At 35.3% G+C, this 11,752-nt stretch overlaps 2 protein-coding genes across 3 annotated transcripts; one reads left to right on the forward strand and one right to left on the reverse strand.

The window, feature by feature from the left end:
- The first annotated feature begins 1,472 nt into the window (after nucleotides 1-1,472).
- LOC116181677 (calcium-transporting ATPase sarcoplasmic/endoplasmic reticulum type-like) lies at nucleotides 1,473-5,552 on the forward strand. 2 transcript variants are annotated; one of them, XM_031502088.1, is made up of 3 exons: nucleotides 1,473-1,625; nucleotides 1,676-1,793; nucleotides 4,827-5,552. In XM_031502088.1, exons 1-3 carry the CDS (start codon nucleotides 1,536-1,538, stop codon nucleotides 4,856-4,858), a joined length of 240 nt encoding a protein of 79 aa, XP_031357948.1. In that variant the 5' UTR covers nucleotides 1,473-1,535; the 3' UTR covers nucleotides 4,859-5,552. The 2 variants fall into 2 exon arrangements, with proteins under 2 accessions (XP_031357948.1, XP_031357949.1); XM_031502089.1 differs by lacking the exon at nucleotides 4,827-5,552 and adding an exon at nucleotides 4,585-4,762.
- Nucleotides 5,553-8,636: 3,084 nt separating this feature from the next.
- On the reverse strand, nucleotides 8,637-10,825 carry LOC116181679. The gene is made up of 7 exons (XM_031502090.1): nucleotides 10,623-10,825; nucleotides 10,421-10,577; nucleotides 10,196-10,371; nucleotides 9,913-10,148; nucleotides 9,454-9,866; nucleotides 9,324-9,399; nucleotides 8,637-8,764 (listed from the first exon to the last, which is right to left on the reverse strand). The coding sequence occupies exons 1-7, from the start codon at nucleotides 10,823-10,825 to the stop codon at nucleotides 8,637-8,639; spliced, it is 1,389 nt and encodes a 462-aa protein (XP_031357950.1).
- Nucleotides 10,826-11,752: the final 927 nt, after the last annotated feature.

Below are 11,752 nucleotides of genomic sequence, written 5' to 3' on the forward strand. Positions count from 1 at the left end.
AGTGTCGCGACACTTACGGACTTAAATTGATAGTAATCGAACATCTACAGGTAACGGGACAGCTAACCTAACCTAACGATCCATTGTCTATGACAGTATGACAGTATGATACAAGAAATAAATAAAGTAAGTACCTACATATGTGTAAATAAATTCCTTATTCAATAAGTCTTATCAATGTCACATTGAAATGAAATGACTGAACAACGGAGTAAGTACTATACGCGTGTAGGGTAGGGATATCACGTTATACTTTATCATTTTTAAGCTCCACCTTTACTGGCAGTTTCGGATACTTCGTCTCCTACCGCTGCGTCCCTTAGAAAGTACTGGAGCAGCTCCCGATTACTCTTAAATATATCCACATTTATATTACAAGATAATAGTTCAATAGCTCAATAGTTAAGATTAATGGTAACGGTTTGTTGGTACGAGAAGCCTGAGGGGAAGCCTAAAACGTGTTTTTAGGTATACAGGGTGTTTTTGGGGCCAGCCTATACATTTTGATACTTCTATATGTATCCCCGGGTATCCCTTAACAAAAGAATTATTTTTGTAGGTCTTATATCGGTTTTTTTCGCAATGCTAACCGCGAGTCTAACCGTTTTCCGGATATGCTTTTTATACAGGGTGAAAATTTTATCTTCAAAACATTTTTTAAAGAAGCTTTTTATGACATCCATAATTATAAAAAGTTTGCTACCAATCCACGTACATTCAATTTGGTGTCAGCAAGCATACTTCTGCACGGTCAAAGGGGGCATACTGTTTTTAAATAGCAACCACTATTTTCTTGTCGATACAAATTGATACAATAAAACTCGTTTTTCAAATAATTGAATTTTAATATTTCTTTAGCTAATCGACTTCGAATCGTATAGACCGATTCATCATCAGACCTTAAGAGTTAGAAAATTGTGCTGAATAATACAAATCCTTACATATTAACATTTGACGTGGACAAGTTACACATAAAAATCGGGTTGAGCTTACTTGTGATTCAAATTCGTAAAGAAACCCCGTTTTTAAAATTGTGCTAAATTCTAAGTTTTAGAGATAGATTTTATATAGCAAAAAAGTTTCCTCGTCACAAGATCTTTCAATAAAAAAAAAGAAAATTAAAATCGGACTATTAGGAGCGCCATTTTGACGGCCACCATTTTGGTTTCCTGCACGGATTTTCGAGTGGCTCCCTATCTCAAAAGGTATTAACTATTACCACAGAAAGTGGCATATTCTAATCAAAAAGTGCAGTTTTTTTTGGCGTACCCAAGGTACTACCACTCATTTGTGGTCACCCGTTATTTCCATCAAATAATTACTTAAGTAACTATATTGATCTGAAAATTCAAAAGAACCAAACCGGCACGGAGAGGACCAAACTTAAACGAAGAGTAGCGACATCTTAAAGTAGTTTGAAGGTGTTAAAATCGCAAAAGGGCTTTTAATCTTGTCCCATTTTCATGGATCTCTTTCATCTGGATTTTTTTTCACATTTTGTTTACAGTTTATCAGAAAATCAGTCGCTATTAGTCATGCCGCCGTGGTGTAATTATTGGTTGTTAGGTTCCATGGTATTATCGTTTACTCTCCACTTCGTTATTTTGTACATTGACGTCCTATCGGTACGAGGAACTGCCGGTTGCGTTCGCCAGAATTAATGATATGTTTACAGGCTGTATTCCAAGTGTGTCCTCTTACAGTGGAAGAATGGGTGGTGGTAATGAAATTTTCGATACCAGTGATATTACTAGATGAATCATTGAAGTTTGTCGCGAGAAAGATTACGGATGGTGAGAATCCCATTTATACTGTGCACGGAATTGTTTTAATGTGGGCCATTTGGTTTGGTGTACTCGCTAAATGCCCTATTTAAGTGTAATGCCTCATAGGACGAGGCCGGCGGAGCGTGAGAAGTGGGTGCTAATATGAGTGACACGTAGCTAGCGAGTTCACAAACAGCAAATACTTTCTCTTCTATTTCATAATCAATCTTTCATTTCCTCTACTTTCACTGCCATTTAGTGTCACCAGGATGTACGATTAGATTCATAAGTAACAAAATTCAGTTTCTTTCGCTTTAGCTTTAAAAAGAATCATGTGAACATAGCATGAAAGAGTATCCCTTCGCTGCATTATTCTATCTGTGTAATTTGCAATTTTTTTATGTTTATTTATTTATGATATCAAGTGTATATTGAAATTTGCAGTAAAGGGATATTGCGAACTGAAAATCTAACCGCACCATGCTTGGTATGACGAAACCCACGCATGACATTGCACTAGAAAAAGATCAAAAGTAATGCATTGGCAATATCTTATTTAGAACCGTAAAATCCGATGGATTACGACACTCGGACATCCCGACTATAAGTAAAAATGCTGTGTGTAAACTGTGCTAGCCACTAATTAGGAAATTTTGTATCTAAACTATAATAGAACGCACCGCATAGACATTTTCGAATATATATCACAGCGGTAGGCTGCTTTTGTTGAAGGGCTGTGCTTTATATTCAAAAAAACTCATACGGACGATGCTCAAGTCGGAAAAAGGAAGTTGCATAAACAGGCAAGTTAGTGTGTCGCATGAAGACCTCAAAGTGTTGTGATTTTAATTTAAAAAAAACCCTCAAGTGCATGAGACAAGACTGATGGCGTAGTTGCAACGAACCCTTTAGTCTGTGTTGCAAATGTTCCATTTGTGTAGGTAATACAGTAGTTAACGAATCGATTATTTGGTCAGTTTTATTTTATCAATTTTTGTACTTATGGCAAAACCGATCAGATATTACGAATTCGAGTTAACTTGTTAATGTAAACTAACTTCGTGTATTACTCGTTAATTAACTACACTTGTTTCGTATAAGTGTAATTAAGTTTAGACAAACGTAATTAATTTCGGTAAAATCATATCGGTGGCAAATATTTAATTCTAATGGTGTACAAAGTAATTTTAATTCGTTACCGAGATCGCTTACGTCTGTTTAGACTGCAATTTGTCGATCCATGATACATTGACAAATGGTTTCCGAATTATTTATTAATTTATTTATTGTAGCAAATAGCTAACAATAGATACCAGTATGCGACATACAAGACATTAATGTCAAACAAATTATTTAAGTAGATCAATTTCTAATTTATATCAAATTATTTATACGCCTTTGTCCGGTGTTTGTAGAAAGAAACGATTTTGTGAAACTGTTTGTCCATTTTTTGCTGTAATCTCTAGTTTTGTATATATTTATATTGGGCAAGTGTTACGAAAACTAATAAAGTTATGGACATTTTTATTCATAATTGGATTGGATGTGTTACCTGTTACTTTTATTTCAAGCTTGCGTTTTGTGTGTTGTGTTTATTTATATACTAAATGTTTAACATACAATTTTATTTAAACTGCCCTGCTAATCTTTATTACACTTACAATTTTTTTTAATGCAATAACATATTGAATTGTGATTATTAGTCATACCAACTTTCGGTACGAATTCAAGGCTGGTTGATATAATAATCATCGAGTTAATTTCCGTCCTTTATCTAAGGAGGATGCTTATCCATTCCCACACACATCTGTAATTCTAGATCAGTGTAGGTATCAGGTGCAATAGGTATTCATCATTGTTTATTGCCAATTAAAACATCATGAAAATTTAAAACATAGTTGTAAACTTGCGCACTTGTATTGCTAAAGGGATGTGGTAATTTATATCCATACTTAATTTTTTCCATCTGTACGGGGAGGTTTTTTACCATATTTATCTATTAAAATTTTCCAATTATTCAATCTCTTCCACACAAATAGTAATTAACCATCACATACTTTTTATCTTCATCTCAGTTTTTCAAGTTTTCAAGTAAACAAATATGTCTTGCACAGTTTTCTTCATTAGCATTCCTTAATTTTTTTAGTTTAATTGGTTGACAAAGTTTGTGAAAGGTGTCCCGAATCAAGGGCCAACAAAGTTTCATATTTGTTATAAATAGTACAATGCTGCGATTAAATTATCCAATGGTAGAAATAATATTTCTAGTGGAGCTAAATAGATTTTCTTAATCTGCTTTTACTTCTCTAATGGATCAACTCTTCTGAACATCGATTTTTACCTTACCTTGGTCATTTATTTATTTTTATTTATTTATTATCCCTCTCTCGTTCTGGGTCCTCAACAGGCTTGCGCCCAATTAATGAGTGACCCGCATAATGCAACAATCAAAACATAATGTTGATATTGAGGCAGAATTAACCTACCCTTTTCTAACGCTTGATAATGATCATAATAATCCCTTTCAACCATGAAAGTATCATTTACAATGGAGCCCCCCCCCCCGCACCAGTGTTTTCCACAATCCAAAACACTACTACTAAATTTGCATGTGGTGTACCCCCACCCGCAATATTAACCAAAGTGTGTTCTCTCAAATTTTCATTTGTCTCCTGATAAAGTAAGTATAAGTGTGTCCGTTACCACCCGTATTCGATTTCAGCAATTTCAGTAAGTATCAATGTAAACATTATACGGAAAACGAATTTGAATTTGTTTGGATATGAATTTTAATCTGAGATTGTTTTGTTTTTCACAGTAACTCCAGTGCACTATAGAGAATAACGCCGTTGTATGACACGGTATAAGCCAATACTGAAGTACAAGCAGATGTGCAACCTGAAGATACCTACAAATAACAGTCAACCAGTTTTATAACAGTTTTCGATACATTTCTACTAACAAAGAAGTTGATTTTGTTTTCTAATACATTAGAATCTAGAAGCTTTGAGCACTAGAGATTCCTAGCCGACTGGGTTTTGCATTTATTTTTTGTTGCAGTTGGAGAAGAGGTTACTGATAGGTGGGAATAAATTTTCAACTTTATGCAGCATCTAACTCTTTTAACTATTCTGCATCAGATTTCCCATCATACAGAGCTTAATTTTCTATCTTTATAAGTTACTAGCCACTTGTAATTATATAAAACTTATTCTTTTATATAATTACAACTTGTAAATAGAAATACCAAAGTAAGTATAGAGGCTAAAATTTTTCAAAAAATTTTTTCGTATATTTTTTTGATCGCTTATTTTGCTGTTTCCATTCAATAGTTTAGAGATGTGTTGTTTTATTTCCTATTTGTCTCCCTTCCTCTCCTTCCATAAAAAAAGACCTGTGATTAAGTAATATTATGAATGACGAACTTGACAATGTAAAATCAACCCTACGTTGAGGTCAGCTCTGAACGGGCTTCAGGTATTTCCAACTAACAAAGAGGAAATAGCCTCGTCATTAAGTTCTGAGTGTTATCACAATACGTCTATTCATTTAGTTTTTAGAAACTTTTACACTTGCCACATGTGTGAAGTGGTATTTACATGTCATTATTAATATTTGTTATGCATAAAAATATGATATAGTTCGAGCTGGTCTCGACTGAAATGCGGTATATTAATATCAGAATACTGATGTACAGATTGTATCTATTTATTACACATCATTTTGTACACACAAAAATTTGTGTAAATAAAGGTTGCGACTGAGTAGTCGTTATATATAAGTTTCTGTATTGTCTTATTCTTTTTTTTTGAATAGGTCTATTGAAAACTTTTCAGGAACCTTCAATTTCTAGAGATTTACTACAATGGTTAGGTAGGTGTATTCAATGTATACTTAATATCCATATGCCTATTTTTGGCTCAAATTTTGCATTTATATTTGTACTGTGAACTTGATATAGTGAAGCACAAAATAATCTACCTTTTACCACAGATTGTTGATATCTCTGGTATTACTGATCGGATTCTTCAACAATTTGTCATTGTATTAAATAGTTTTTTAAACATTTAACTAGTATTGTGGCAACGCGCCGCTGCGTATCCGGCACCTAAACTAAAACGTGCTGCACTCTCATTGGTCAAAACTACTAACCGATGAGAGCGTGGCGTCCCTACCCTGAAAACCTTTAAAATCAGAGCTCCGCAACTGCTGCTTCGAGGGCGCTTCAAGAAACCTCGTCAGAAGACCCGCACAACCGCGCTAACTCGCCTGCCGCGTGCATTTTGGCTACCATATTGTAAATACCATGCGTTCAAAAAAGAGTTGCTGCCGAGTCACCTTTGGAATTTTTATTGACATGGCAAATCACATTTAACTTGAACTTCCAGAGGCGACTCGACGTCATTCCTTTTTTAATCGCCCGTTATTTTATCTAGCGTCGCACGCTACTGGTGAGTCGACTTGGATGATGGCTGCAACGTAAAACCCTGTAAAACCATCCTTTTCAGTACGAACACAGAGCATACAGTTGCATAAGAAAACAAGAACGAGAGCCACGTTCCGGTTTCGGCCAGGTAACCTATGATTGATACGGAACCGTTCTGGAAGAACAACCCCACCTGTGGTTCCACCAACTGGAGGCGGTTGTACACCCATCGACAATGATATATATTAAGACAGATACTTCGCACTGAAAAAGGGATGATGGCCTGCTTCACGGAGAGCGAGCAAAAACTTCTGATGGAAATTGAACTGGGCAACCTCAAACTGTCCCAATTACTTTTACAACTTTGTAACTTAGGAGGTCCACCCATCGGGGGCGCTACAAATACTGAGAATAGAGTCGGTCCCAGAACGCTACCTTGAGGAACACCATAATGTACTTCGGTTGCATATGATACACCATTGTTTATTTTTATCATTTGAGTTCGATTTGTCAATAGTTTATTCCATTTTGGTTTTTGTGTATTTTTTTAGTATTATTTCGTTTATTACGGAAATTCAACGTTCACTCAATGCATGAATAAGGCCCCAAAATTTTGGAAATTTTTGGATTCATTTTATTGATTTGTTGAAAATATAAAAATTAAATTAATTTACCTACACTTCTTTTATTTATTCTAGACATTCAAAACGTCCAATGACACACCCACTATCAAGTGCACATGATGCATTTTATTTCATTCTTGGAATTTATCCATTATTCTTTCTGGTTTTCTTTCTAATAAGTATGAACATTCAAAATGCGCAGCGTTTCAAAGTGCACATCACGATGCACAAAAGGATGCCATTTTCTTTCCTTCAGTAACGAAGCACCCGTTTTCAAGAATTATATCAGAATTAATGAACGCACCATATCTATACATTGATACTAATGGGAGAAGGTAAAAGTAATTGCTTTGATTTCTAGCGTTGTGGGTTAGCCAACGATAAGAAAAACCATCTGCCGAACATAATTGTGAAGTTTCTTATTGCTCCTGGTGGAGATATGTAAATTATTTTTGTAACGTCCGATAGCCCTCGGCGTGAACAAGTAGGGGAAAATTTAGTATTTTAGGTACTACCGCCCAAATTTACCCGCAAGATCCCTGGAGTTTTCCGTTTGTTCCGTATGTCTAGCCGTGGCTTCCGAAACCGATCCAAAACCGACGGCCGTCCTTAACCAGCAGCAAGGATCGACAAAGTCCTGGTGGCGCTCGAGATGCTGTACCTTTCCGCCAAGGCTATCGCACCGCTCCGTCCACTATCGCAGTTGAGTTGCGTAAAATCAAACTTAATAACATTGTGATTTGTTTTATGTAATTTTTCCACTGATTAAAAATTAATTTTTTCCAACTTATTGCATTGTTCATTTTTAGGAAAGTGCGCGTACTTCCCGGCTACTTAATTTTTATCTTCCTAGCGCGATCACCGTTTTTGGACATGATAAAATTTCATCAAATGTCAAAGTTTTAGATCATTTTAAGTAACTTTTAAAGAATTAAATTTTTTTCCGTCTGTATATATGTGCGTACGTTGGAAATTTTCCGAGGTAACGGCTCCACGGATTTTGTGCAAATTTTGTATATGTATATTAGGCATACTGAAGCGAAAAATAACCAGCCACATTTTTTTTTAAATGTTGGAGCGCCACAATTACATCGAATTTTTTTTTCCTAACGGCAACCTAAAATTTTTATTAAGTTATTCGAAAGACCTTATTTTTCTGTGTACAACCTACAAAAATTGTGCCAGGTTGTATTACAAAAAAACAGAAAAACATTTCAAAGTTAAAAAACAAAAAAATTACTTTCGTTAAAAATTTGCGAGTGTATAGGCATTATAAATTATGTAAAACTATCAAAAACTTTTTTTTAATATCTAAGTTTTTAGCGCCGTGACATAACACACCTTTTTTTTCAACTAACAAGGGAATATTTTTATTAAATATTCGAAAGACTTTCTTTTTTGTGTACAACCAAATTAGGTGATGTTTTATTATAAAAAAAGTGGAGAAAAAAAATTATCTAGAGGCTTAGTGCACGTTTATTATTTAGGATGAGCGATTACAGAAGTTCGCTCGGTGCCTTTTGGGGTTTTTTTAAAAGAAAAAAATGTTCTTTATGTAATGGTTTTGTTCGTCTGCCCGTCTGTTCCTCGCCTAATTCCAAAACGGTGTGAGACAGCGATGTCAAACTTTCGCCAATCGATTTTTATGAGTTCAACTATTGAATATGAGCCGGATCAAAAGTTTGGTTCCCGAATACGAACTGAGTGGGAAAAAATGTCCCTACTGAAATTCGCTAAAAAACGTATAAGTACAAATTCTTCCCTGAGAGTGATTTGTATTAATTACCTACATATGTTACAATTTGTAATAGAGAGCCTTAATTAATGCTTTAAAGATGTGTCTTGAATTTTATGGATTGTTTCTACCAATTTGCGATTATCGCTTTCCAGTTGCTTTATTGATGCTTTATTAATTATCAGTTGTTTCCTCATGTCAGCGACGGGGTCACCTGCAAATAAATGTCACTGTTAGAGTATAGCAAGTGGTAAAAGCTCAAGCACATTTCAGGATTCGGCACTATCCTACTACCCCAATTTTAAATGTGAACTGTGATGCGAGTTCGGGTAATTTTTAAATGCATTGATAAACCTAATTTTGGGAAGTAACATCGGATTTACATTTATTTGTATGTGAATTGAGGTTTTACTTATGTGCATAGGTATACACGGACGGATGGACGGAAATTACGCATAAAAGTTTTCAATGTACCTCTACTAAATATAACACATCATTTAGCTAATACTTTTTCCCAAAATGGCATGATGCTCACCATATTTATTTTATATATATTTTTACTGGGAAAACAAATTCTTCTAATAAAATCTGTCCTTCCGGTTAATTGGAAATAATACCCTTAGGGTTTATCCGTTTATCTAGCCTAAGCTCCAAAACAAAGTGGAGGGCACTCGATGGATTAAAAACATTCACAACTTTATTGGTACCTATAATATTTATTTTTAATTTAACCACCCTGAAAATATTGCACGCAATGAATTATAGGTACGCACCCGTAATTTCCGGCAGAGTTTGTCTAAGTGCTTTGGTCCTCTTATTCTGATTGATCCTTCTTTGATCAATAAAATCCTACAAAAATGTAGGGTATCAAACTACGGCAGTATTACTAGTATGTATACAAACCGCAACTCTGTCAGCTAAATTTTCCAAATTATGCGACCTTTTCTCAATTTGCAAATTAATCTTTTGTAATTTTTCGAAGGTGAATCGACACGCAATGTTAATTTCAACAATAGAACGTTTAAAATCCTCGAGTTTATCGCACGAGTCCAATTCAGCCCTAAGGGTTTTGTTCTCTGAATCCGTCTTTGCCAACATTTTCTTGCAAGAATTGATTTCTTCACTTAGATTAGCATTCTCTAGCTTGACAGATTTCAAGCTGGTTTTTAAAAGTTCGCAGTTAGTAGCACTCAGGGCTAGATCCGACGCTTGCGTCGAGACATGCTGTTCGCAAAATGCCAGTTCGTGCTCCAGCTGTGTATTACTCTGCCGAAGATCATTGATCGTTTTTGACAAAGAGTTATTTTTGAGCGTTTCTAAGGACAGTTTTTTAAGTAGACGTTAATGAGCTGTTGCAGGTACCATTCTTGGCCACGGTCTTGGACTGTTGTAGAGATTTATTAGTTTGCCTAATTATCTCTACCGAGTGTTTGTATTTGGTGTTTTTTGAGTCAAGTTTCGTACGCATTTTGATATTTTCGGCTTGCAGTGTCTCCAAGTGGCTCATTTGTGTCCGTATTTCTTCGATGATCGCTTGTGATACTTGTGTTAAACATCCATATTGAGACCTATCGTATATATCTTCTTTGAGAGTTTGCCTGGAGCAAAATAATACTAGTGACGGTCTTAAAATACTCAAAATTACCTTAACGCACTAAGAAGTGTACACCTTTTGTAATCCTGTAATTCATCCATTATGGATCTGACGCAAGTTATTGATACAGCACAGTTTTTGCAAGAAATTGGTTCAACTGGCGTTTGGGAATAGCGATCACACGACAGGGATGAGCTCGCATCAAATGAGGGCGGGTCAAATTTCGACTGTAATCAATTTTTTGAGCTTAACGACTGGTCAAAAAGCTCTACCCACCGTTTCTACAGATTTTAAACCTTCAAGTTTCTGCCACAGCAGTTTGCTCGCTCCTCCAAGTGATAAACTACTTGGCGCTTCCATGCTTTTGAATGGCGGCTGCTGGCATCTTTTATCCTCCAAAAACTTTGCCATTAAATTCACCATCAAATATAATCTTAAACTATAGCTTTATTTTCGAACTTATTGGACTGACACGTACTTATCGACAATGTATTCTAACAGTTTCAAATACTGATTGTCTCCTACCACTTTCGTGTCGATTTCTGTACATTTCTTTGTGGGAAATAACCACGATTTCAGTTGAAACTCGGGCAAATAACGCAAGAGTTGTAGATTGATTCCGTTTATACTTTTCAGGTCGTGCTTTAATGACAGTAGTAATATATTATTGACAGGATTCATTTCGAAAGCTAAACTTATGACTGTGTGGGCTCTTTAACGACAAAATTAATTCATTATTGCAATTATAATCGGGAAGTAGCTCGTTGCATACGATTTTGCACAACGAGTAAGGCAAGTATGCGCACTTTGTCCAACAGGACCCTTTACGGTTCGGGGGTGCGCAATTATGTGGTAGGAATTTTAGAAAAACCATGTGTAGAATTTCAGAATGTCCTTTCCAGAGCTATAGGCGAATCGGAAACTTTCCTTGAGAGCCGTGTAACCTATACCAGTTACCAGTTACCTACGAGTAGATAGTGTGACTATACAGGGGTGTTATTTTTTTTATTCAATCGGATTCAGCTCAGCTCGGATTCTTTCCCGCTAAATGCCATACATCTAGTCAGTCATGCATTTTTAGGGAAACTTTTCGAAAGAAAAAAAATTCCCCCTATGTTATGTTTTGTCTGTCTGTTCATCTGTTCCTCGTCAGAGCTGGGTAGTATTCGATTTTGTAAATACTTTTTAGTATTCAAATCCTTTAAAGTTTAAAGTATTCAAACACTTTGTAATTAAATACTTTTATGGAAGCAGTATTTGTATTTGTAACTCAAATACTTTCACAAATATTTAGTATTCGAGTACTTCGGAAAGTATTTGGATACTTCGTAAAGTTTTCGAATACTTCGCAAGGTATTTGAATACTTTGAGAAGTATTCGAATATTTCGCGTAGTATTTGAATACTTAACTTCCCAATCAAAAGGTTATAGACTAGAAACCAATTTCGAAAGAAAATTCAAATGGCTGTAACTTTTGAACTAGTAGCCCAATCTTGGAACTGTTTGAAATTATGGATTCTACAGGCCACATTCTATAAGAAAATTTTTTTTCCGGGTCGTTCTAAGACAATTTTTTTTTTCGGGGCTCAAAAAAAGGCAGTGTATAAC

The sequence above is a fragment of the Photinus pyralis genome, unplaced genomic scaffold (assembly GCF_008802855.1).
Source record: "Photinus pyralis isolate 1611_PpyrPB1 unplaced genomic scaffold, Ppyr1.3 Ppyr1.4_unclustered_Scaffold1537, whole genome shotgun sequence".
In the NCBI taxonomy this organism is placed as follows: domain Eukaryota; kingdom Metazoa; phylum Arthropoda; class Insecta; order Coleoptera; family Lampyridae; genus Photinus; species Photinus pyralis.

Bases quoted from the DNA above. Each gene is read 5' to 3' on its own strand.
- LOC116181679 (XM_031502090.1), bottom strand. From the start codon at position 10,825: ATGAATCCTGTCAATAATATATTACTACTGTCATTAAAGCACGACCTG. The intron at 10,372-10,420 runs GTGGGTAGAGCT...AATTGATTACAG, and splicing joins GTTTAAAATCTGTAGAAACG to TCGAAATTTGACCCGCCCTC. The intron at 8,765-9,323 runs GTGCGTACCTAT...ATTTATTTGCAG, and splicing joins AACTCTGCCGGAAATTACGG to GTGACCCCGTCGCTGACATG.
- LOC116181677 (XM_031502088.1), top strand. From the start codon at position 1,536: ATGCCGCCGTGGTGTAATTATTGGTTGTTAGGTTCCATGGTATTATCG. The intron at 1,626-1,675 runs GTACGAGGAACT...ATATGTTTACAG, and splicing joins TGTACATTGACGTCCTATCG to GCTGTATTCCAAGTGTGTCC. The intron at 1,794-4,826 runs GTGAGAATCCCA...TTTTTGTTGCAG, and splicing joins CGCGAGAAAGATTACGGATG to TTGGAGAAGAGGTTACTGAT.